Source organism: Hemicordylus capensis, chromosome 1 (genome assembly GCF_027244095.1).
Source record: "Hemicordylus capensis ecotype Gifberg chromosome 1, rHemCap1.1.pri, whole genome shotgun sequence".
Classification (NCBI taxonomy): domain Eukaryota; kingdom Metazoa; phylum Chordata; class Lepidosauria; order Squamata; family Cordylidae; genus Hemicordylus; species Hemicordylus capensis.
In genome coordinates, this window is record NC_069657.1 from 98,497,302 (window position 1) to 98,524,939 (window position 27,638).

Consider the following 27,638-nt stretch of genomic DNA (forward strand, 5'->3'; position numbering starts at 1 on the left):
TCTGAGAACTCTTGCACAATTTTGTGCTGAGGAATTTCTGGCCATTAATACTCATAAAACCAAGGTGATGGTATTTGGTAAGAGATCAAAAAAGCATTGCTGGTCTATAAATGGTAATAGCGTTCAGCAAGTTAAAACGTATAAATATCTTGGCCTTGTGCTACATGAGCGTCTCTCATGCAGACCCCACTGTGACTATTTAGCCACTAAGGCTCAACATACAGTCACAGCTGTATTAAAAAATTTTTTATCGGACCTCTGAAAAGTATAAGCATGCATATGTATTCAGTACTTGGTTTGGGCCCCTTTTGCAGCAATTACTGCCTCAATGTGGCGTGGCTTGGATGCTATCAGCCTGTGGCACTGATGAGGTGTTATGGAAGACCAGGATGCTTCATTAGCGGCCTTCAGCTCTTCTGCATTGTTTGGTCTCATGTCTCTCATCCTTCTCTTGGCAATGCCCCATAGATTCTCTATGGGGTCAGGTCAGGCGAGTTTGCTGGCCAATCAAGCACAGTACACTGTATACTTTTCAGAGGTCCGATATTGTTCTATTTTACAATCCTTGTCTTCTTGGTTCCATATAATATTCTTATTTTCTGGGATTGTGGATTTGGGGTTTTCATGAGCTGTATGCCATGATCATCAAAATTATAACAAATTAAGGCTTGACTTATCTCGCTTTGCATGTAATGCGTCTGTCTCATATATCAGTTTCGCCTTTTAATTTGCATTACTGAAATTAATGGACTTTTGCACGATATTCTAATTTTCCGAGTTTCACCTGTACTTGTCTGCTCTGACTCAAAGGAGAGCATTTTCCCAGACTCGATTTAATGTCCTGCCATCTATGGTTTTGGAAGAAAGGTATAAGGGCGTCCCTTATAAAGATTGACTATGTCCCTGTGGTGCAGAAATGGTTGAGACAACTGCACATGTGCTTTTACACTGTACGTTTTACAAAACCATCCATACCTCCTGGCTTGAACCTTATTTGTGCAAATTTTTGGGACATCAAGATGAGTTCTATGCTGAGCTCTTCCTGTCAGGTTGGCACAAGGGAATTACCTTCGCCACGGCCAGATTTTGTGCAGCTGATATAAAAATAAGAAATATTTTAACTAATTCTAATTGATATGTTTTATGTGTTATTTTCTTTTCCTTTTTCGTCTTCTGATAATTGTACTATTGCTGCTTGTTGTATGTACATTAAGTTTGGTCTTGTACCGTAAATAAATAAATTTAAATTTAAATATTCCATTTCCAATCCAAACCAAGCACCTCTGCCATCTCTGCAATTTGGAGATGATAGGACTTCATTTCCTCTGTTGGGGTCCGAATTGTGACCTGTTGACACTGATTCTGAAGAGTCAGAATTCTAGTAATCTCCTGAGGACACTGGCTCTGCAGGACGAGCCCCAGACTTGCCAGTGGAAGATGAAAAGGAGCCAGTCAGTTTCTGGACCTGCAGTGACTCGGGTCAATGTCTGAACTGGCATTTGAGTACTTTCAGTGCACACCTTTCTTCCCCTATCTTTTCTCAAACACTTCTACGTAGACATAGATGTTTGTTTCGTTGGTTTGGGAATCTCTAGCGGTAAGGATGCTTGCACACTATCATCCTGATCCCCACAGACATTTAGAGTACAGTGGTCCCTCGACTTACGAAGATAATCCGTTCCGAACGCACGTTCGTAGGTCGGAATTTTCAGAAGTCGAAAAGCGCATCCACGGAGGTCCGGAAACATTCGTAGGTCGAGGAAACCGCATCTAAAAATTCGTAGGTCGAGGAAGCCGCATCTAAACCGGCAACGACTTCTGGTATTTTTTGTCGTTCGTATGTCGAGTACTTCGTAAGTCGAGGGACCACTGTAATAGGTGCGGTAACCTGAACAGCAGCATCCTGAATTAAAACTCTCGGTGGAGTCATTTGTGCAGCAATTTGTTTCAGAGAAGGCGCCACAACTCTAGGGGGGAGTCATCTGTGTTGCCGCCTGGACCAGTTCCATATGCTTTTTCGCTGCCTTCCAATTCCTAAACTCTGCATAGTCAGCTGGGTGTATAGGGGTGGAGTTTGTAGATGCATCACCCCATTCACTAACAGGCAATAAGTCTGTCACAGAAAGTCTCAATTGCAAAGGGGAAAACGAAGTTGTTTTTGGCACTTCCATTAAGTCCTCTTCCTCCACATCAAGACCATGGCTCAAGAAGCCCTGAAACAGATAACTTTTATTCAACTCCAGCATGGAGAGGATGTTCTGTGCCACTTTGGGGTCGAAAATTGTGTCGGCGTCGTCCATGACATTGACATCAACATGGAACACTATCGGTGAGCGGTCCCTACGCTCCGACCCTGATGTTGACACCGGAGTCCTTGGCAAGCGGTTCCTTCATTCCAACATTGACAACGGGGTTCTTGGCACTGATGGGAATTGACGTGGGGTAGGTGCTGGCGACAGAGAAGCTGCTCGACACTGAGGTTCTGATGTTGACGGTGTAACATCTTTATTTCTTTCTGGCATCGATCTCGACGACGATGGTTTTGCTAGGCATTGCAATCCCACAGAGGGAGTTGTAGTGTCAAGCACTGGCAAACGCTTTCCCTTCCATTCACTCTTCTCCCTGTGCTTCTTAGGGGGAGGTAAACATGGGTCATCCTCTTGCCTACACTTCTTATCCCTGTCTCGGTGGTGAGAAGCGCACTCCTCAGGAACCCACAGCTCCTTAAAGCAAGAGTCCTTCAATGTTGATGGTTCCAGCATTGGGGAATTAGACTGCGCTTGGACTGCAGTCCCCATTGGCGATTTTAAAGTTGTAATCACCTTCTCAGGAGATTTGAAGGTAGCCTTAGGTGTTAGGGCTTCCTCCAACAATGCCACCCTTAAGCGTGCAGCTCTATTTTTCAGAGTCTGTTTTAACAAAGAGCTGCAGACAGTGCACGCGATGGCGTTATGCCCTTCTCCCAAACATAGGAGACAGAAGTTGTGACCGTTTATAGAGGAGATCTTTCCCCTACACTGGGTACACCTTTTGAAGGTGGTTTTCTCCCCTCGGTGTTGGGATTGCAAATGATATTGCAAAATCAATAACTTTACCAGTACATAGTCATACACTTTAAATTGCTTTGCTGAGGTACCGACATCCGTCTCATGAAGAATAACTATTTCCAGTCCAAATCATACACAATAAGTTGTAATAGAGTTTCCAAAGGTAGTCTGAAAACAAATCCAGTCGCAGTCTGAGTCAAAACCTTAAAATTTAGATACTAAAATATTTCTTAGGAGCCAAGAATAAAAAAGAACCAATTACATTGGAGGCGAGAAAAACTGGATTATAAGGCACTAAACTGTCGATGTGAACAGGCTCATTGCATGTGCAGTGGCGGTTGGTCAGCGCCATGAAGAGCTAACAAATTTTGCCCAAAGTGGGTGCCGTGAGGAGCTAATGTATTTTGCACAAAGTCCACACAGGCACAGAACCCATTTTTATGGATGTTACCAGATCACAAACCAGATCCTTTAATTTCACCTAGAAATAAAACTGTCAGTTGAGCTATCACAGAATTAGTGTACTTTGTTCCCTGTCTGTGGCCCTCTCAGTCCAATGCTACATATCACAATACTACAGAAGAACTGTAAAGACATTTACACTGGAATTACAGAGAGGTAAACCAGTATAACTGCCACCTAATGGTGCAGTGGGGAAGTAACTTGCCTAGGGAGCAAGAGGTTGCTGGTTCAAATCCCCGCTGGTATGTTTCTCAGACTATGGGAAACACCTATATTGGGCAGCAGTGCTATAGGAAGATGATGAAAGGCATCATCTCATGCTACACAGGAGATGGCAATGGTAAACCCCTCCTGAATTCTACCAATGAAAACCACATTATTATTATTATTATTATTATTATTATTATTAATTTACACAGTCAGACAGGTGTTATTGACTGGTTTGTTTTATCCAGACATTGAGTCCTTCCCAAGGACCTGGGATGGCTGATTATTATTATTATTATTATTATTATTATTATTATTAATTCAATTTCTATACCGCCCTTCCAAAAATTGCTCAGGGAGGTTTACACAGAGAAATAATAAATAAATAAGATGGCTCCCTGTCCCCAAAGGGCTCACATTCTTTAAAAAAACAACAAGTTAATAACTTAACTTAATTAATAACTTAAGACTAATAATAACTTAAGACTTAATAACTTAAGACTAAATGCTGCCCAAGAAGATGATGATGATTAGACTGTTCAGCAAAAAAATTCGCAATGTATTGATACAGATAGACACCAGCAACAGTCACTGGAGGTACTGTGCTGGGGGTGGATAGGGCCAGTTACTTTCCCCCTGCTAAATAAAGAGCATCACCACGGTAAAAGGTGCCTCTTTGCCCAGTTAGCAGGGGATAACTAGTGACCACAGGAGTCGACACCAACTCAACACCACAACTTTACCTTTAAACCAGTATAAACATTTAACAATGGGAGGCCAGTCATGCTATGTTTAGGCCCCTTTGGGGCTGTGAATCTTCCCCGCCGCCCCCATTTTTTATTTTTTGCTATATAAAATACATTGCGAATTTTTTTGCTGAAGAGTCTAATCATCATCATCTTCTTGGGCAGCATTTAGTCTTAAGTTATTAACAACCAACTTGTCTCATTTATTTCAGTGGCATGACTCATTCGTCTGGATGCTGCCCATTATTATTACTAACTTTTAAAGGTGCAATAATAAAGATGGCAACGCTGAATGAAACAGTAGATATTAAAGTAACAAACAATTTTGGCATATTTTAAATATTTATTAATTACATTTATAAACCGCCCCAGAGGCTACAACAACTTTTAAAAGACATAAACCCCACAATTAAAACAACGCTAAAAACAATATAAGAACAATTCAAAAATGATTAAAACTATATACCAATTAAAATACATTTAAAAACAACACCACTTTGCAAGCCTTGGAAGGCCAGGCCAAATAAATAGGTTTTTAGGGCTCTTTTAAAGGCTGACAGGGAGCCTAAACTGCAGATATCTGCCGGGAGTGCTTTCCATAGACCAGGAGCAGCTACAGAAAAGGCCCGGTTCCGAGTCGCCACCAGACGTACCAGTGGCAACCGTAGACGGACCTCTCCAGATGACCTCAATGAGCGATGCGGATCATACAGAAGAAGGCGCTCTCTTAGGTAACCCGGACCCAAGCCGTTCAGAGCTTTAAAGCTAATAAGCAACACTTTGTATTTCGCCCGGAAACATATCAGCAGCCAGTGCAGCTATTTTAAGACAGGCATAATATGGTCTCTCCGGGTTACCACAGAGACCAATCTGGCTGCCGCATTTTTAACTAACTGAAGTTTCTGAACTACGTACAAAGACAGCCCCACGTAGAGCGCATTGCAGTAGTCGATCCTGGAGGTTACCAGCTGATGCACCACTGTTTTGAGATCGTTCATTTCAAGGAATGGACGCAGCTGTCGAATCAGCCGAAGCTGATAGAAAGCGCTCCTGGCATAGCCTCCACCTGAGATACCAGGGTGAGGTCTGGATCCAAGAGCACTCCTAAGCAACATACCTGTTCCTTCTGGGGGAGTGTAACCCCATCCAGCACAGGAAGATCTAACTCATAGCTAAAATTCCGACCCCCCACAATGAGCACCTCCGTCTTGCTTGGATTCAGCTTCAATTTGTTATCCCTGATCCAGCCCATTACTGCCTGTAGGCAGGCATTTAGGGAGTGAATGCCATTTCCTGATGATGATGATGATGATGATGATGATAAGGAGAAATAGATTTGGGTGTCATCAGCATACTGATAACACCCTGCATCAAATCTCCTGATGACCTCACCCAGTGGTTTCATGTAAATATTAAAAAGCATTGGTGACAGAATGGAGCCCTGAGGGACTCCATATAATAGCTCCCATTTTAAAGAGGAACTGTCACCAAGCTGCACCATCTGGAATTTGCCTGAGAGACAGTATATGTACAAATTTTCTTAGTGCAGGATTCCCGAAAATGAGAATGTGACAAATATAACACAACAGATAGTAGCACTCTCATTCTTTAGATGTCAGTTCAGGAAAAATAGCATTAGGACTTACTTTTTCTGTAGTTTTCTATTTTTTTCTGCTTGTCCTCCCAGTTTTCCAAGTCCCAAGCTGTCCTGAGTAGAACTCTCGGCTTCCATTAAATTAACTGCAAGAATTCAAGAGCTTGATGAAATTTTATCATCATGCAGCAGAGTTATAATAAGAATCACCGTATGACATTAATCTCCAATTGTTTCAGCATATAGGTTTTTTTTTTAAGACAACAGTGTAGCATTTACATGTGTATTACACACACATGTTGGTAAACCTTCATTTACCAAGGAATGCTGAATATTTAGTTATCTATCATGGTTGTATACCACCTGATCTCTCTCTCTCTCGGCGGTATATATGATCCAAGTTACAACAATTAAAACACTTTCACAGAACAATTAACAACAATACACAGAACAATTAAACAGTTTAAAATTGGTTTTAATTAAAAGCCCGAGAAAACAGGCGAGTCTTAAGGGTCTTTTTAAAAGAAAGCAGAGATGGAGAAGCATGTATTTTGACAGTGAGTGCATTCCAAAGCCCTGGGGCAGCCACAGAGAAGGCCCGACTCTGAGTCGCCACCATTCGAGCCGGCAGCAACCGTAACCAGACCTCCCCAGATGATCTTAATAGGGGGCAGGGTTCTCAACAGAGGAGGCAATCACTTAGTTACCCTGGATCAGGCCTGCACAACATACGGCCCACGGGTCACATATGGCCCACGGGTCGCATGCGGCCCTCAAGGCCTTTTTTCTTGGCCCCCGAGGCTATTTTCCCTTCCTCCCCTTGCTACTTAACCCCCCCCCCAAATTCCAGCTGCCGCACGGCCGAAGAGATGGCTGCTGAGGTGCCTCGCAGTTGGGAAGCGAAGCCAGGCCAAATAGCAGGCCTTAGCGTCATTCTGATTTCTGCCATGGGCCGCCGCCGTGGGGCAGGGTAGGGTAGGGAAGGACACCCCCCCACACACACCCATCTCCTCGGCTGCGCGGCAGCTTGAATTGGTGGGAAGCAGCGAGACAAATGGCAGCGGCAATGAGGTAGGAGGCGGCGGCGGACAGTGGCCCCATGAGGGAGTCTGGCGGCGGCGGCAGCAGGCCCTGGCAGAGGGGGTGGGCGAAAATGGCAGAGACAGAGGAAACCCTGCAGGGAGAGAAAGCGTTGCCGAGGGTCAGGGAATGGACTCTCTCTCTCTCTCTTGCCAAGACTCCTCCATTCTCTCTCTCGCCAAGACTGTACCATTCATTCTCTCTCCCTCTCTCTCTCTCACTCATGCCAAGACTGCCCCATTTTCTCTCTCAAGCCAAGACTGCCCCATTTTGGCAGAGGTGGAAAGGAAGAAGAATGCATTTTATTGTTATGTATTTTGTACAGATTGCATTGTATTTATTTTATTAGAATTTTTAATTTAATTTATTTTAATTTAAATTAATCTTGGCCTGCCAGAACTTAAAGAGTTAAATTTATATTATTTAAGTGTATTATTAAGATATTAAGTGTTACTTTAATAATCAGCACCCTAAAAATTGACCTCGGCCCCCATGAGCCATGTCACGGTCAGTTTCAGCCCACCAGGTCATTTGAGTTGTGCACGCCTGCCCTGGACCCAAGCCGTTCAAACTTTATAGGTAATGACCAGTACTTTGTATTTCACTTGGAAATATATAGGCAGCCAGTGCAAGTCTTTCAGAATCGATGTTATATGCTCCCTTTGGGTTGACCCAGAGACCAACCTAGCTACTACATTCTGTACCAGTTGTATTTTCCGGACTATGTACAAAGGCAGCCCCACATAGAGTGCTACAGTAGTCAAGCCTGGAGTACGACTGTTTTAAGGTCATTTACCACCTTATGAGAAATGGGATGGAGCTAACGTATCAGCCAAAAGCTGATAAAAAGCACTCTTGGCCACTGCCTCAATCTGAGAACCCAGGAGAGTTTTAGATCCAGGAGCACTCTCAAGCTACATACCTGATCTTTCAGGGGGAGTATAACCCCATCGAGAACAGGCAGATCTAAAACACCTCTCAGATCTTAACCCCCTACAATCAGTACCTCCGTCTTATTTGGATTCAATCTCAGTTTATCATCTCTCATCCAGGCCATTACCACCTCCAGGCAGGCATTTATGGAAGTTATCGTGACAAAAAACAAACCCTATATGGATTTAACAAAACATCAATTGGTCAAGAAAGAATCCAAATATGTAGATAGATAGATAGATAGATAGATAGATAGATAGATAGATAGATAGATAGAAAGAAAAGTAAATATCCTTTAATTACAATCAAGATTAAATATAACCATCCAGCCATAGGACACAGCCCAGTCAGGGAGTTAAAAACTCAATTTTGAAAAACACAATCTATATACACTAATACTAAAATAGTCTCTATAAAACTTGAAATAGGTTGAATGTACTGAAGGTTTTTCAATGTAGATGAAAAAAAATCTAATCTAATTTTCTTTTTGTTGAAGAGTAATATATCCAGAGTCAGTAATCCACTGTATCTTGTCTTGTTATATTGTTTAAAACTGCCAAATGCATTTCAACTGAAGATAAATGTCTTCGGTTGAAACTTTGGGGAACACTTCAGTGGCAAGTGTTCCCATACAGTAGTCTGTTCTTCCAAAAGTATAGGTATCTCATAAAGATGTATATAATGCTGGTTATATACTATTAAATTTCATCCATTTAAGGAAGCTGAAAACAGCAGCTAATTTAAAAATACCATCCTTAGCGAAGGGGGGGGATCAATGCCCCTTAAGCACAAAAATGGAGAAGCGCTGCACTTCCAAGTGGATATTGCACTTCATTTTTTTGTTTTTGTAGGCTGATGTACTGTGACTTCTGTCTGGTGCCCAACCAACCAGGCTCTCTCCGGTTCCCTTTTTTGGTCCCCCCTCCACCCCAGCATTTTCTTTCTTTCTTTCTTTTTGTTTTTGCTGGATAGGTACCTGCCTGCCAGTGGCAACACCTAACCTACCCCCAGCTGTTGAGTCCTGGTATCTGCTGGACCTGTCACCTGGTGGTCAGACTCCATCAGAAGACGCCAGAAGGTAAGCCCCCACAACCCCCTTGGTTAGGTTATTAGAAATCTTTGGGTTCTTTAAATAGGGTCTAGTTTGGTGAAGGAATTAGGTGGGTACTAGGTAGGCACTAGGACTATAGGACAGGAACAGTGAGTTAACTTAATAGAGGCCACAGTAATCTCCTTCCCCTTCCCTTCCCCTAGACTTACCTCATTGTTGCTCACTCCCCTCCAAAAAAAAGAACCCCTCCTCCATAAAGCCTGTTTCTTTATTGGGGGGGAATTTAATTTTTCTAGCTTCTGTGTGTGCACTACAGTGACAGTGACACACACACACACACAGACAGCATAAGTACACCACTCCTGACCCCATACCCTCTTAAAGGCATGTCTTCTCCCCCTCCCCATCAGTGTTAGGGCTTGAATTTTAAAACCCCCAAGGTGTCTGGGAGTGTGCGAAGCAGAGTCAGGAGCAGATTGGCAGGCAGGAAGAGAGGTGATACTGGTTGTGGTGGGCAACGGCGAGAGTACTTGAATGGCAAAAGCAGTTGTGCTGATGTGGTTGTGTGCAGGCTCTCTGTTCCAGAGGAGCCTGGTCCTGCAGCATGGCGGCCAAGATCGAATGAGGAGTGAGGTCCTCCGCTGTCAGGGAAGAAGCTCTTCCTATGGCAGCGGAGGAGCTGTTGTCAGCTGCTAGCCCTGCCAGATCACTATCTCCATCCTCTCCAATCCCCACTGGCAATGTGAGACCCGGTCTGAGACTGAGGAGCAGCAGGAAGTACTTCCACTTCCTGGAGCAAGGGTGGTGGTGGATCCCAGAAGGAACCAGCAGGCCCAGTACCACCACCATCACCAAAATGGTCCCAGACCGATAGCAGCCTGGTGTGGGACCACTTTGAGCTCTGCCATGATGACCCAACCCACAGGTCAGCAGGGAAAAGGCCTCTAAGTGTTTTACGGTGTCTAGGATGCTGCTGCACCTGTGATAGCATCACCCGGGAGTCCATGCTCCTGCTCCCAGCAATAGGCCAGGTATATCCTCGACTAGGAGCAAGGTACCTGCTTCCTCCCAAGAAGGGGAAGTTGCCTGCATGGTGGGTGCAGTCGGTGGGAAAGTGGTCTGGTTGCCCAGAGCCTCATCTTTCCACCTGGGCCATTGCCAAGATGATTGCTTTGGACAACCACTGGCAACCGGCCATTCCAGGTGGTGAACGCTGGCTTATGCCAGCTGCTTGGACTGCTTGACTCAACTCTAATATCCCCTAACACACCACCTTCAGCAGGTGGGAGGTGCCATCCCTGTACTGGGTGTGCAGGGAGACAGTGTCACAGCGGATCTGTGAACCAGCCACAGTGGGAGGCATGCTTCTTTCTTGTCCCTCATGGCACACTGGTGGGGGATGGAGAGCAAAGGGACATCAGTTGCTGATGGTGTGGCCAGCAAAGCAGAGATGGGCTCTGCTGCATGTGGAGGCGCTGGACACTAACCAAATGGCAGATCAGCTGTTGGTGGCCATGGATTGCCAGGTGGAGGGAGGGCTGTCTGGGCATCCAAACCTTTGCGAGGGGTTCATGGTCACCAACAATGCTGCAAACATAACTAGGGCAGCCAAGCAGGCTCAGTTTGTATCCATCCGTTGTATGGTGCATACTCTGAACCTGGTCATGTGGGATGCACTTAGCCCCTCTGGGGCTGCAGCCAGGCAAGACATCCCTGCTAAAGGTGCTGGGTGCCAGTCCACTGCTGCCATCAAGTCATTTGATCCCAGAGGCAGGATATTTTGAGCCATAGGCTCTGTAGGCAAAACTGCCATGGGCTGTGAGCCCGAAGTAATCTCTGCCTCCTCAGAGGCAGATTGCATTGTCATAGGCAAGGACACAGATTGGGATGGTTTGAGGGCTTGATCCCTTCTCCCCCCACCCCCTCCTTGCCTTCGGCAGATAATTGTTTGTTTGGAATTCCTTTTCTGCTTATGGCCAGCAAGGTTTCTTTTAAACTTTGTGGCCGTTGTAGGGCAAAGATCCCCTCCACCCATGGGCACAGTTGTTGCCTTTACTGCCTTGGCAAGGCTCACAACGTTCAGGCTTGCTCCTAAGCTGCACAAAAAGAGCAAGCCTGAACGTTGTGTGCCTCATCAAGGCAGTAAAGGCAACAACTGTGCCCGTCGGTGGAGGGGATTTTTGCCCTATAATGGACACAAAGTTTAAAAGAAACCTTGCTGGCCGTAAGCAGAAAAGGAATTCCAAACAAACAATTCCCTGTCCGAAGGCAAGGAGGGGGTGGGGGGAGAAGGGCCATGAAAGAAAAGCAAAACACTAACGTGAAGAAAGAAGGAACAAAAACAAACACGATTAGAAAGAACAAAAGCAAGGAGAGCACTGAGAGAAGTTACTCTGTCGACAGACGAAGACAGACTGAACAGGGAACCAGAGGGACATGCACAGATCACCGAGGGGGAGGAGCTTCTGCCTAACTAAAATGGAGAGTTTTTGAGCTTGGAGACACTCCGACGAGGTCTCTGAGCAGGCGCAAAGCCATTCATGTAAAGCACAGAGACCATGTTGAAGAACATCCCGTGTTGTCAGTTGGGCTCCCTCTGTTGTCTTGCCCACTGTCTTCTTTTTAGGTATTTTCAGCAGAGACCAAGGACAAAACAGCATGCTAAGGCTTCTGATTTGATAAAGAGAGCCCTGAAGTCTGTTGAGCTAGTTATTTCTTTTTCTTAACAATGTCCGAAGCTGAGGCTAATTTGCGTTTGGGTACAGGTTCCTTTGGATTTGAGAGGGTCTGCATGTTCAGGATCACGAACACTTCATCCATCTTGTCCCCTTTCAGGAAAACTCTTTGATACTGTAGCAAGCTCAGGGACCTCCAGAAGGGACAGGTCCATACTGGGAGCAATTGGTACCAATGAAGATGAGGACATGGAGATCAGGGCTGTCAAGCCCCTTTCCCAAAGAATAGAGTGAAGTCTTTGAGCTCTATTTTTCCTTGCTTGTTCAGTAAATTTTAGGCAGTGGGAACACAAATCAACCGTTTGGACCTCGCCTAAGCACACAAGGCAACTAGACTGGCCACCCAATGTTGGGATTTTAGCATGGCATACTGAACACCTTTTGAAAACTAATTTGCTCGCCATACAAGGCAGAAGAAGTTTTTACAATTGTGAAGGGGAAAATTATCCCCCCCCCTTTGCGAAATGGAAAAAAATTCCTTGGGAGGGGGGTGCGGAGCCAAAGCAAAATGCAAAATGAAATAGGTAAGAAAAACAACAGTGAGACAGAAAGAGAAAGAAGTAAAAACTAAACTAAATAAAAATTGATTGAATGAATGAATGAATGAATGAATGAATAAATGAATAATAATAATAATAATAATAGATATCGGGGAGGCTCTAATTTTGTTAGGAAACATGTTCCAAAATCCCGGGGCAACCCTAGAAAAAGCAGGGTTTTGAATTACTACCAACCAAGCTGGTGGCAACCGCGACTGGACCTCCCCAGATGATCTTAACAGGCGGTGGGGTTAATGAAGATGAAGGTGTTCTCTTAAATTCTCTTTAGTTCTTTAAAAAAAATAGGTTTTAATTTGTGGGTGATTTTTAGCAATAGCAATAGCAATAGCACTTACATTTATATACCGCTTTATAGCCGGAGCTCTCTAAGCAGTTTACAATGATTTAGCATATTGCCCCCAACATTCTGGGTACTCAGAATGGTACTTCCCCTTTTAAATTGTTACATTGTTTTAAGTTTTTGTATATATGTTTTAACTTGTTTTATGCTATTGTTAACCGCCCAGAGATGAAAGTTTGGGGTGGTGTATAAATTTGATAATAAAATAAAATAAAATAAAAATGCCTTGGACCCAAGCCATTCAGGGCTTTATAGGCAATAACCAGAACTTTGTAACTCGCCTGGAAACATATTGTCAGCCAGTGTAGGTCTTTTTAAATGGATGTAATATGATGATCTCTTTGGGTAACCCCGGAGACCAAGCTGGCTGCTGCATTCTGTACCAAATGCACTTTCCAGACTACGTATAAAGATAGCCCAACGAAGAGCTCATTGCAGTAGTCAAGTCTGGATATTACCAGCATATGCACCACTGTTTTAAGGTCTTTTATCTCCAGAAATGGATGTAGCTGCCAAATCAGCTGAAGCTGACAGAAAGCTCTCCTGGCCACTGCCTCAACCTGAGACACCAGGGAGACGTCGGGGTCCAGAAGTAAGTACTCCAAGACTACGTACCTGCTCTTTCTGGCGGAGTATAACCGCATCCAGAACAGTCAGAGCTAAGTCTTAGGCCATTTCCTGATGAAGCTGACATGGAGAAATAGATTTGGGTGTCATCAGCATATTGATTACACCCTACACCAAATTCCCTGATGATCTCTCCCAGCAGTTTCATGTAGATGTTTAAAAGTGTTGGAGACAGAATGGAACCCTGTGGTAAAATTGCTCTCGTTTTAAAGAGCAATGACTTCTAAGCGACACCATCTGGAACCTATGCAAGAGGTTGGAGCGGAAACACTGCAATGCAGCACCTCCCACTCCCAGCCTCTTCAGGCACTCCAAGAGGATATCATGGTTGATGATATCGAAAGCCGGTGAGAGATCCAAAAGGATCAACAGTGTCACACTCCTCCTGTCAATTCCTAATTGGAGATCATCCAACAGGCTGACCAAGGTCGTCTCAATCTCATAACCCGCCCAAAAGCCAGTTTGAAATGGGTCCAGATTATCTGCTTCTTCCAAGACTGCCTGGAGCTGACACACCACCACCCTCTCAATCACCTTGCCCAACCATGGGAGTTTGGAGACAGGCGTATAATTGCCTAATTCTGAAGGATACAATGAAAATTTCTGAACAGTTGATTAATAATTCCCTCCCTGAAGCAAGGAGGCATCCTGCCCTCCCTCAAAGAAGCATTAATGATCTTAAATAGATCCTCTCCAATAATCTTCCTGCTAGATTTTATAAGACACGTGGGGCAAAGATCAAGAAACCAGGTAGTAAGGCGAAGTGTCCCAAGCAGCTTGTTCCCATCCTCGGGAGTCAAAACTGAAATTGATCCAATTTAACCATAGAAGAGGAGCTGCTGGACTTCTCCGCAGTAGGCTCTGCAGTAACTGTAGAACCGAGTTCAGCTCAGATACAAGATATTTTGTCTACAAACACTCATTAAAAATGTCACAACAGGTAACTGATGGATCTAAATTCTCATTCAAGGGAGGAAAGGCATGTATTAGCTTTCTCACAACCCTAGACAGCTCTGCTGGATGTGAGCCTGCAGAAGCAATGAGCGCAGAACTGTTATCGCTCCGATACCTATATTACTGGGGCAGTAAGCCAGGACAAAACAGGTGTAATCTGCAAACCACACAATTGGGATTTAACCATCTCTCTTTACTTTGTACTCCATGCAAACATTACTCCAATTGCTTAGCCTTCTGCTGACAATAATTCACCAACCTTGTCCCAAGCTCTCTCTGCTGATCTGGCCAGGTCGACCCTTTTCCTTTTTACCAAACAGACGTCCAATTGAGGATTTGATTCCCTTCTTTTTAGGGGCTTTGTGAAGGGAATCCTGGCTACTATTGCTGCTGCTGGGATTGCTTATTTGTCCATCTTGAGAACCTGTGGAACTGTAGAATGGATATCTTTAAGTCTTTACAGAACACACACTATACACATTTTAAATTACACAGGGCACATTCAGGCTTAAAGTTTTTGGAGCAATCCGATTAAAGCTAAAGCTAAACAGTGTTGTCAATCTTATTAAATTAACTTGATTTTTATAATAGTATTGCTGTATTAAAAAACACATCTTCTCTGGAACATAGCTGACATCCAGATCAGGACTGTGCTAGTAAAACAATGCTGACATCCAGACTGCTGCTGCACCATTGCACAAAAGCAAGGGGTGGGGGGAGTGATTTTTACTGATCTCCCCTTCCCTCTCCACTTCTGACCACTTATTCTTGCCACTGAAATTGGCTGAACTATGCTTTACATCGGAATATGCTGGGTGGGGGGAGCTCTTTTTCTTTCTTTTTTTAAAGTTGCAGCAGAAATTCTGAATATAATCCTCAGATTTTAAGTATTATTGTTCTGAACAGCTCTCTCGCACTCAGTAATCAGATCAATAATTCAAACACACCACCACACCCAAGAGAAGCAGATCATTCTCAGAATCAAATTTGCTGTGATTCAAATTGACCATCTATGGTAATCAGTCAATAAAATGAATGTTTGAAATCCTACAAATGCCAAACTATTCTGTTACTTCCCTATTCCTAGCACATTAAACAAACATTCTATTACATATATTTAATTTCTTGAATTTGTTAGTGTAATCTATGCAAAACTTTGCCCAATCAATGATGTGCCTCACCTACTAGTTTATAATATTTTAAGAGACAACGGCTCATTTCCAATAGCAACCATGTTTTATGCACAATTCCTGCAATCAGCAGCACAGAAATCTTTTAGTAACACAGACTAGAATCCATTAATATATGCTGCTGTAATGTAGTTATGAATTCGTTTCATAACTATATTAATTCATTAATGTTACTAGTGGTTATGCTGTTGAAATTCTGGTGCTTCATTATGTGGGTTTAAATGCTGTAAGCCTCCTAAAGAGTAAGCTTAGACCAGTGTTTCTCAACCGCTGGTCCGCAGACCATAAGATGTTTGGTCCACCTTAGTCCATGAGGCTAAGTCAGTTCCATTAAGTTCAATGAGGCTTCCTCCCTAGTAATCATACTTAATATTACAGCCTTAGCCTGAAACCAGCAGGTATGGGGATTGAGCACAACATCTCTTTTTTCTTCTGTCCTTGCCCCCTCCACATCCTGTAGTAACATTTCATACACCAAGATGTGTGAAGTGATGACACTATGTTGCAAGTTTCCCCACCCCACTTCATTGGCTCCTGTTTGTGAGGGCAAGGAAATTAAAAACACATCCAATTTACTAAATGTTATAGAAAGCCCAGTTTCCAGTAAAATCAAGTTTTATTCTTTTTTGTCAGCTTCAGCAATGAATTATACCATCACAGGTTTTATTTAAAAGTTCAACAGCAAACAGAAATACAATGTTTCTTCCGTCTTTCAGCTATATTGTCAGCTTGGCTGGTTGCCACATATCTACACATGGGGACTTCTGTATGAATTTTTAGCAGAGCCTGAGAAATAGCCATGTGCCTAAGAATCACAGCTTTCATTAAAAGAATTCTATCCTTTATGGTTGAAAAGATACTTGCAGAAAGAGAGACTCAATTCAGACACAACATCAAATTTAAACGAAGCTTAACTATTGCTTGGCATAATAGTTCGAAAGGGATTACAAACCATGCTTTGTGCTAACTACAGTTTGGTGTGATGCCTGAATCAGCAAGCCATAGTTATAGCCATTGTTCTACCTGCACAAGCTGATATACCATGAGAGAGGAATGAACATATAAAACTGAAAAGATGGGAAATGAAAGCAATGGATTGCACACTATGGATTTGGAAAACTCAAATCACACCTTAGATTCTAACCATGGTTTGGTTTAAGGTCTGACTTGAGCTTCTTACTCGCACCTCTCCTCTTACCAAATTCTACCAAAAAATGCAAATGGAAAACATTTGCAGACTTGTTCATATTGTATTAATGTATATAACTGGAGTAGATTCTCTGTTTCACTTAAACAGTCCTGATGTCTAATACCTGATTTTAAAGCCAAGGTTGCTATGACTAACATTTTCTTAGTAGTTTTGCTGCCACAGGTTTTGCTGGCGACCCCTCTGGAAGAGATTCTCTTAACATTAAAAAACTAAACAAAGGCAGTCTGCTAGAAAAAACTGCATAGCATAATTTGGGGGGCAAATTCTGGATTCATGTGGTACAGAAATTTGTGTAAGTAAAGTAAAACTTTATTTCGGACATAGACCAGCAAAGAAATTTGTTTTTTCTGCAGCATGCAGAATTATAATATGTGCTTTATATATAGATGGAAACCCCAAATTTAAGCAACTTCTTTAAGGGTTTGGGGGGGGGGTAGCCTTATATACAGACAAGCTAAAAACTGGATTTTGCTAGTTACCTATGAAACTTAATCAAGTGGTAGAATTGCTGTCAGCCACTGAATGTTGAAGAAACAGTGACGCTTCTATCTATGAGGTAAGAAAAATTTAAGTATGGATTTTATCACAGAATGCAAGGACAAAAAGGTGAAGTGTGCTGCAGCAGGAAAGGAAGCACATAGGGAAGCTTGCAGCTGGAAAAGCAAATTGGAATATGGCCCAGGAAGAACGGAAACTAAAAAGAAGGAAATCCAGAGGCAAGATGATTGAAGGAAGGAGGCAGAAGGTTGAAACATAACCTGAGGGAAGTAAAAGCTTGAGAACAGGGGGGACCAATTAGAAAGGGCAATTTGGGAAAGATATGGACAAAGCCTAGGTGCAAGAGGGACTGTAGGACATTGGCAAGAGACCTCTGGAAGCCAGAGTCTGCCTCTTTAGCCTTCTTGCGTGCAGTTTCACATACTGATTTTAAACAGAAGGACAAATGTTGGATGCAGATCTTTAGTCTTAATTCTATTGATTTAAAAAAACTTGCTTACTTTCTGAGATCTCTTATATCTTCATGGCTCACTGTATGCAAGGCTCCTTTATAGGCTCTGTCCAAATGCAGAGATCGAGGTGAAGAGGGTGGTGAGGTCTCACATTTTATTGTGGTCTTGTCATCTCGAATTTCTTCTCTAGAAACTGGAGACTAAGAATGAAAATGACTGAAAGCTTTAGAAATGGATTTGTGTAGTATGAATGAAGCACAACTATGCAAAAGTTAAACAAGTTATTTAGCTTTACAGTTTACACATTCTCCCTTCATTCTTCGACTCCCCTCCCCTTGCATTTAATAAAGTTGTAGATACTCAGCTGCTGAATTTATACCTTGTTACTCAAGGGAGCAGTGAAATATACAGGAATTTCTTCAAAGTAAACATCTGCATATACTACTATGTGTATATTAGTGATAAAATCTAAACTCGCTTATTTAATCCCATAAAAGAATAAATATCTTGATTATTCTTTTTAAAGAGAATCAAGCTAAGTATCACTTCCTCTCCAATTAAGAAATAGAATATCCCTAGTAAAGAGTTTTAAGTGCTCCAGATATATAATTTCAACAACTGGCATTTCCACAAATGAATACAGATTATCCTTCACTTCAACAAAGAAAAGAACAGGAAGACTATGTAGCCTGGAGATGTGGTAAATCTTTCTAGAGAATATGAGAATTTATAGAAAACTGGCATTTCCTGCAACGATTCACTTATTTCAAACAAGTTCAACTGAAATAAATGAACTAATTTTAATGGCTGGAATTCAGAGTGATAAATGTTACCAATTTTTCTTTTCCAGTTCCAGCAGGTATGCTTCAGAGCCCTAGGCCTGTTCTTTGAATGCTTTTTCAAACAGCACTTTAGGGATCCTGAGTAAGAGGTTTACAAGAGGAAATGCTGCTAATATGCTTGCACTATTTCCCAAATTCTCCTTGCCAAATATTATACTGATGCAGATTGAAATAGCAGCTGATGTTTCAGCAGGAAGGGGAAGGAAAGGTACTCCATATACAAAATGTGGGCGGGTGGGGGGGAGAATGGGTGCAATAAATGCTGAGCCCTAATGTCTTTACAACTGATAGAGGTTCACACTGTGCCACTGTGCCATTTGTTCACTAAAGATGCATCTGCCCACCCCACTTTAGTGTGCATAAACACAAAAAAGCAGAAATGTGTTATTAAAATTCATGAACTAGCTAAATGCCCTATCAGTACAATGGGCTGGGGCAAGTGATTGTGACTTCTGAAGCAGCTGGCATGGTTTGGGTCTTATCCCCCTTTACTTGTAGAAAAAGCACTAGACTGCCTGCTCTGAAGCACCACTGCTACAGGGAAAACATGGGAAACATTAGGCTGGGAAATTGGATCAATCTGCATGTTATGCTCACAAAGGCCCAGTCCAGACATAAATGGACAAATTTGTTGCAAGCTGTGAATAGAAGCCTCCCACAAGTGCAGAGTTGTGGGGGAGGGGTGCCCATGAGCTGAGGTCCACTGCAGCTCGTGCATGAAATGACAATCTGTTGTTTGTCATTAAAAAGAACCAAGCCACAGTCTCGCCCAAACAGCTCTTGAATCAGAAGACAGCAGTTCTTCAGTGGGGTATATGTACTCATCTATGCCCCTATTCCTTCCTGTCCCTATTCCTGCCCAGGGAAGAGCAGAGGGGAACTGGCATACTCAAGAGATCAAACAAGCAGTAGAGGCAGGCACAGAGAATGGTTCTGCGTGGTACTACTGCAGGCTTTAAGGTCATTCTTAACATCATCACTGTAGGGTTTTCAAAATATAAATAATATGATGTACAGGTTGAGTATCCCTTATCCAGACTGCTCGGGATCAGAAGTGTTCCAGATTTCAGATTTTTCTGGATTTTGGAATATTTACATAATGAGATATCTTGGTCATGGGATCCAAATCTAAACAAGAAAGGTTACTGTATTTTATAAATACAGAGCAGGCACCAACAGAACACCAAAACAGATGCCAACAGAGCAGGCGCCAAACTGAGCATGCACTCTTTGCTCTTTCTTGCAAGGCAGGGATAGAGGAGCCAGGAGGAGGCCAGTTTAAGGGTTAACCTGAGGGAGTCCAGGTTCCTAGAGAGGCGACTGGGAAGAAACATTTGGCACGGGTGCCTTCCCTTCTGGCCGCTCCCCCGAGAAAGGAGACTGTGTCTTTTCCTGCCTGTGGGATCAGCAGCCCTCCTTTGAAGAAGAGAAGTTGGCGGTTGTCAATGTAGGTGGGGTGCGTGGGGACCCCAGAGCTGTGGGGGGAGACAATGCAAGGGAGGAAAGCAGGGAGCAGGCTTGGGACGACGGAACCAGGAGAGAAATGTCCCGGGTGGGCAATGAGGGGGATGAGATATGTGCAGCCTTCTGAAAAGTAAGTTTTGACTGCATTTTTAAAAGCAGCAAAATTGGGAATCTGCGAGCGAGTGAGCTGAGGCGTATTGTTTTTTGTTTTTGTTATGGCGTGGTGTCCAGATTTTGGAGCATTCTGGATTTTGGATGTCCGGATAAGGGATACTCAACCTGTATTTTTATTGCACAAGACTCAACATCAGATAATGACTGAAGATTTACCTTTCTACGGTGTTTCCTTAAATCACTAGGCTGACAGATGCATGCAAAGAAGAGAAATTAAGATAAAGCAGATTTGTTGATGAGTCAGAACTAGAAAGCATTAATACAAGAAGAAGACTGCAGCTGTAATAATGTTTGCAAGAAGCCAACAGAAATGTTCCAATTAATCTGTCCATGAAACAACAGAATACACGCTTCCACCCTAATGGAACTTTGTACATTGCCAAAGTGCCTCATTTGTAGCCTTCTGCTTTGCACAACTGGTTACATGGTAACCAACTTTGAAGGCCAGAACTGAGGCTGGTGCAGAAGTAATGGTGGGAATTCCTTAAGAGATCACTTTTGAGGGTCAATTCCCTGCATATATGTTTGATGCACTAGTATTTTATTTCACCATATATTTGGATACTGAATGCTAATAAATCCTTTCTGTAAATATGACATGTTTGGTGTCATGAGGGAATTACTTTTGGCTCTCTCAGTTACATTTTTAAAGCCACATGGCATGAAAACCAATTTGTTTTAGGAGCAAAGTACTGATCTGACTTCTTTTGCCACAGCAACAACTGAGTTCTCATCTAAACATTAATCAGCACTTAGAATGTGGTTGAACATATCATAATGAGGCTAGTTCCTTCTTACATATTTTGAATACTACAACATTCAATATTTTTAATTATTCTGTGGGCACATGACTGAACAGAAAAGTCTTCTGGATTTTATGAGGTAAGAAGTCACACTGGATACACTTTGAACAAACAATGGTCTCACTGCCTATCCACAAACTATACTTTTACATTTGAAAAAGCAGAAGGCTAGGAAGGAATAATTTATTGTCAGATCAGAAGACAACTAAGGCATGAATGAAAACAGAGCCCTGTAAACACAGAAACAAGCAGCTTGAACTTAATGATAAAATGTGTCCGGTATACAGTGAGAGAGATGGGGAAATGAGGAGCAAAACAAGACCTAGTTTTAAGAGTCCTAAAAGATTTATCCTTGGTGGAAGGAAGGGGGTAAAAAGGGGATACTTACTAGTGTCATGATGCCTAGTCTGTCTACTTCCCGAGCAGGACTATGCGGCATTCGCCGTGGTGTTGAGCGGCCACTGCCAGGTGGAGAAGAGCCAGAAAGAGAGCCACCCGGAAAAGGAGGCGGAATAGAGCTCATTGACCGAAATCGACCAAGGTTATCTAAACTCCCGCTACCAACACGACTTTCAATTTCCTCTGCTCGCTGTTCCGTGTTTTCCTTTTCTTCTTGTATCAATCTAAACAAGAAATGTGCAATTTGTTTAAGCAATCATATTTGCCAAAAATGTGACACAAGTCAAAAACAAAACAGATAAAACACATGTAAGTGTGGTACACTATATATTTCAGTTAATCCATTAGGACTTACACACACACACACACACACACACACACACACACACACACACACTCGAATTGCACACTAGTGTACACTGCAAGGGGGGGGGAAATCACACACACATTCAATCCAAACAACATAAACACAGCAAGAAAATCAGTTGGAAAGCATATTTTGCAATGTAGTGGCCTGGTTGAGATACAAGGTCCAGGATTGTTGCAATAAAATATAATTTAACCATGGTTAAATAATGGTTTAGTGAAACAAATCCGAGCCCTGGTCTTGCACATTCCCCTTCTGCTGCCCTTTCTGCATGAGGGGAAGACCTTTTCTACTTCCTATTCTAGTTTAGAAGCTACCAAGATTTATCATGATGAATGAACCTGGAAAAACCATAACTTGCTCTAACTGCTATTTATGAACAAGCCAGGATACAAAACAGGATTGTAGAATTTACAGAGGCTGGGTGGGATTGTTTGGCAATGCTGAACAATTAAAAAAAAAAAAAGAATACAGAGAGCAGTTTTTAGAAAAGGAACATTGATTTTAAATTATTCTAGGCCTTGCAGATTGTCACTCATTAGAGAAGATTCTAACATGGTTAATAGCTTCCTAACAAGATGTATCCTGCTTGCTGTGAAAGCACTGATTCACAGGTTAAAATAACTGCTGTTTTAAAATGATTTTTTTAGGTATCAAAGTTACACTAACTTTATATATATATATGTCAAACAGTCAATTACCTGTGAGAATACTTGAGAACATTGGCCCACATATTCCACGGCGTTAGGAAGGCAGAACAAGAGCTGCGCTGCTATGGAGAAGCTGCTGCAAAGCTCAACCAAAGGTTGGTTGGTTGTTCTGCAGCGAGCATGCATGGGGAGGGGGGATTTTTGTTCCTCTTCCATCCCCTTTTTGGCTCCCACAAATATATCACTGAAGGTTGTTCAACGCTCAGGGACATATTTCTGGAAGCCAAAAAATTCATTCGGGAGGGGGGGGGCAGCAAAAACTGCTCCCCCATCCCCATGCACTCGGCTGCGGGAAGAGTCTTTGGCTAAGCTTCACAGCAGACTGAGAGAGTATAGCTCTTGCTTCATCATCCTAATGCTGCAGAACATGTCAGCAATTCAATGCAACCTAACTTGGCGATTTCGCTATAGATAATGATCTAACACAAAATTATTAAGTTAGGTTACATTAAGTGAATTCAAAAGTGCTCCTTTGCAAGTACTAATAAAGGGTAAATCATATTGCTAGGGTTTGCTGAACAAAGTGACATCCAGACTATAGTAGTCATGACTAAGCACCATTGAAATCAACGAGACAAGTTAATCATGACTTAGTTTTTGTTTTCAGGGCAAAAATGGTGCTTTTAAGGATTCTGAAATGTCCCCACTAATCTACATCTAACAACATCTGCCTACTTTTGGCACCTGTTCACATCTGTTACTCCTGTCTGCTACTTCAGCTCTTCTCTCTCCCCCCCCCACCCCTCTAGATAGTCTCCAAGAACCGCTCCCAAAGCTGTTGAGGCTAAATTCCTTTCCCTTTTGACTCACCCTAATTATGGGCCAAGCACTGAACCTCCAAGGGCAGAAACACACTTACCACATATGAACTGTGCTTCTGGTAAGGAGTTCCTTTTTTAATTAATAGGTTTATTGAATGTTTTTCCTATAACAAGTAACAATATACAAAAAGAAAAGAACATACAGAGAGCAGTTCTTTTACCCATAACCTTCTCTCACAACCCTCCTCTAACTCCTCCCCCTACTTCAAGACAAAAACAAAAATAAACAAATGACAAATGCAGGGGTGTGGGGGACAAGCTCCCTGTTCTGCATTAAGTGTAGTGGCTACTGTGGCTTATGCACGATGAAATTTTAAGGTAGGAACTTTAGTTAGTGAAAAGATCTAGATATCCCTGCCAAATATTTGAGAATTTCTTCTTGGTTCATAATTTTAGAAAAGCTGTTTGCTCCCTAGCTGCCAGCAGTAACATCCTTTTAAGTGGTGAGTTATTTTGACATGCTGCATAAGTGCATCTTTCACATTGTATTATGTCTGGCACCAGGTTCAGTGCATACAACCCAAGAGACCATGTTTTAGGCATGTTAAGTGCATAATCAAATTTGCCCTTAGAATACCTATTGTCCAGTCTTAAATTCCACTTTAACCAATATAGGAAACGAGGCCATTCCACTTTTTGAGTCAGCATCTGTTAAAGCTAGCAAGATTGAATCTACTACACAGTCTCTTCTTCATGCAGAACAACACACTACTTGTCTTTAGGGCCAGTAATTTGACACTCACAGAAGATAAAAATTGTGACAGACACCAGAAGCAGCCCTATGACTACCATGACAGATAGAGAAATGATCACATTAAATGAACCACTGTTCAAAAATTCTGGCAAATTAATTACAATAATTCACACACAAAAATGAAAATTGCTGTGTAAATTAAATATGAAAATGTCATAATGTATGTCAATTAAATGAAAAGAGGCTAAACAAAGCATAAAAACAAATGCTAATTAACTTCAACAAAAATTAATCATCAAAATATACCTCATACCTAATTTCTTTGTTGATAGCATCCAATTGTTCCTGAAGCATCATGGCTAAAGTCTGGGCATCTGCCTGACCACTAGGTGACAATAGATCAACTGAGCTGAATATAGTTTCTCTGTCATCCTCACCATCTGAGATATCGACATCACTCTCAAAGGCTTGTGCAACGTTTGCCAAAACGCTTGCTTGTTGGGCACGCTCCCAGTCTTGTTCATTAAGGGTCTGAACCTGTTTGATACATGTGAACCCAGTTTTAATTGCCAATTTCTTGCTACTAGCCCAAACATTATAAAATATAAAATCAATATGACCCCACTTACATGCTGCAGGTCATCCATCAAGACAGCAATATTTAGAATGCAACAAAATAAGAATATTACATAAGCATTTCATATGTACTCCATTTATTTTAATAAAATATATGAAATCAGAATGAGCTACAAATCTTGATAAATTTTTTAAGTTATATAAGCACAAGAGAAAAACAGGTTGCTCACCTGTAACAGATGATCTGGAGGTGATCCGTTGTATTCATAAAGAATGGGTTCTGCGCCTGCGCAGGGACCTCGCGGACCGATTGACTAGCTCCTCGCGACGCCCCCAACCGCCCTGCACGTGATTGTGCCTTCGTCAAAACAGGCAGTTGGGGCGTGTCTTCCTCAGTTTCTTTGGACCGCCAGTACAATTGTTCACACCGACGATCCCTTTCAATTCCTCAACTTTCTACCTTGATGACGCGGGGAGGCTGGGTGGGTATTATGAATACAACGGATCACCTCCAGTTCATCTGTTACAGGTGAGCAACCTGTTTATCTGGATAGTGATCCATTGCATTCATAAAGAATGGGTGACTAGCCAGCTCCCCGCCTAAGGCGGTGGGTCATCAAGGTAGCACTCTTTTCAAGACACTCCGATCAAACTCCGCGTCCTTTGTCTGTCTAATGTCCAGTGCGTAATGCTTGACAAACGGGTGTCCTGACAACCACGTGGCTGCCTTACAAATCTCCTGCATTGGCACCCCTGCCAAATTTGCAGCCGACACTGCATAAGCTCTTGTTGAGTGCGCCCTAATAGAACCAGGTGGCGCGATCCCTTGAGAACTATACGTCAGCCTTATTGCTTTTACAATCCATTGCGAAAGACGCTGGTGCGTGACCGATGATCCCTTCGCTTTCCCACGAAACAGCACAAACAACTTATTAGTCTTCCGAATTGGTCCCGTAGCTTTCATATAATGTAACAGGGCCCTTCTGACATCTAGTGCATGCATTCTCTTTTCTAACTGCGTTTGTGGGTCTCTGAAGAATGCTGGTAACACAATATCCTCATTTATATGAAAATCTGTGACTACCTTGGGTCTGAATTTCAGATCCAGGCGTAGTACCACCTTTTGTGGATAAAATTGGGTAAACAGCCGATCAGCCCGCATCGCAGCCAGCTCACTTACTCTACGTGCAGACGTCACAGCCACCAGAAACACCGTCTTCAACGTCAGTGTTTTCAGCGCAGCAGCCCCCAAGGGCTCAAACGGCGCTTCAGTCAACGCATTTAGAACTAATGTCAAGTCCCACTGTCGGACAGGACGTCGAACCGGAGGGTACAGGTTATTCACTCCTTTCAGAAATTTCTTACTATCTGGATGCGAAAACACCGTGGTACTCCCCCAACCTTTATGTTCTGCTGATACTGCCGCTAGGTGTACACAGAGAGACGAGTTCGCCAAGCCTATCATTTTCAAGGTGGTCATATACAGTAGTACTTGTTTGACCGATACACTCCTAGGGAAGAATCCCTTTTTTTTTTGCATAGATCCGGAATCTCATCCATTTACTCTTGTAATTTCGTCTGGTGGAAAGTTTCCTACAATTAAGTAGGATTTTATTCATCAGCCTATGTGCCACGCCGTCAGCCGCAGCATGTGGAGTTGTGGGTGCAATATCATCCCCTCTTCCCGACTTAGCAAGTCTGGGTAATCTGGAAACCGATGATACTGTCTTTGCGAAAGTTTCAGTAGTAGTGCGAACCACGGCTGTCTGGGCCACCAAGGTGCTATCAGAATCCCCCTTGTCCCGTCTCGGATGATCTGTGCTAAAACCCTCGAAATAAGTGGTTGTGGGGGAAATAGATAATATGGACCCTTTGTCCAGAGAAGCTGGAACGTGTCGCCCAGCGAGTCCTCTCCATGCCCTGCACGAGAGCAATAGCTCTGACATTTTTTGTTCACAGCAGTGGCAAACAAATCTATTTTCGGCAGGCCCCATTTCTTGAATAACGGCTGAATGTAACACTCCCTCAGCTCCCACTCGTGTTGCTAGTCCAACTGAGGTGACCTGCTCAGTTTGTCCGCCTGGACATTGTCCACTCCCATGATATGCAATGCCACGGGGAATATGGAATGTGCAATACACCACGTCCATAGACGCTGGCTCAGATGACACAGGGACCGGGACACCGTCCCCCCCTGCTTGTTCAGATAAGCTATGGCGGTTGTATTGTCCAGGTTCACTTGCACAGTTTTTCCCTGCAAGCGTGGTCTGAAAGCCTTCAATGCCAAAAACACCCCCAGAAACTCAAGATAATTTATATGCTTCTCTCGTTGTCCCGGAGTCCACCGGCCCTGAACCTGACAATGGCAACAGTGTGCCCCCCAACCCCACAGGGAAGCATCCGTTGTCACCCAACAGGATGGTGTCCAGGGCTGGAACAGCACCCCTGACATTAGATTGCTGCGTTGGACCCACCATTGCAGAGATTTCCGCACATGTACCGGGATGAGCAACTTCTTTCTCTGGTCGTCCACATTCGGTCGAAAATTGTGCAGGTACCACAACTGAAGCACGCGCATGTTCAGGCGGGTAAAAGCTACAGTAGAGTTGCAGGATGCCATCAGCCCTAGAAGCCTCTGGATGGTTTCTGCTGGCTGCTGCGTCGACTTCTCAAACAGATGAACCAGACCTTTGATCTGTAGGTATCTGGACTCCAGCAGATAAGCTCTCTTGTCCACAAAATTCAGTATGGAGCCTATGAAGTCTACTTGTTTCTGCGGTTCCAATTTGGATTTTTTCCAATTTACATTGATCCCCAACGTGTGAAGTAGGTGCAAGACAAAGCGAGTCTGAGAAAGTAACTCTTCTTTGTCTCTGTTCACCATAAGCCAGTCGTCTAGGTAAGGATACAGCCTCACCCCTCTTGTTCTTAAGAATGCCACCACCGCAGCCATCACCTTTGTAAACACACGCGGGGCAGTAGAGAGTCCGAAAGGCAAAACTGTGTACTGGTACGCTATATCGCCTACTGTGAATCAAAGGAATCTACGGTGCCTCTCGCGGATCCCCACGTGAAAATAGGCGTCTTTCAGATCCAGGGTGA

General features: G+C 43.0%; 1 protein-coding gene across 16 annotated transcripts in view; it reads right to left on the bottom strand.

The window, feature by feature from the left end:
- The window catches only part of PPFIA1 (PTPRF interacting protein alpha 1), a 137,981-nt gene that overhangs the window by 38,550 nt on the left and 71,793 nt on the right, over window positions 1-27,638 (bottom strand). For 13 of the 16 annotated variants that reach the window (XM_053265548.1, XM_053265592.1, XM_053265564.1 and 10 more), the window contains 6 exons: window positions 24,274-24,497; window positions 21,358-21,592; window positions 20,323-20,352; window positions 17,735-17,886; window positions 14,596-14,768; window positions 6,109-6,202 (listed from right to left, as the gene is read on the bottom strand). In XM_053265548.1, the coding sequence (XP_053121523.1) occupies window positions 6,109-6,202; window positions 14,596-14,768; window positions 17,735-17,886; window positions 20,323-20,352; window positions 21,358-21,592; window positions 24,274-24,497 (908 nt within the window). The remainder of the gene's footprint in view (window positions 1-6,108; window positions 6,203-14,595; window positions 14,769-17,734; window positions 17,887-20,322; window positions 20,353-21,357; window positions 21,593-24,273; window positions 24,498-27,638) is intronic. The other 3 variants (XM_053265541.1, XM_053265610.1, XM_053265628.1) reach the window with 1 other exon arrangement.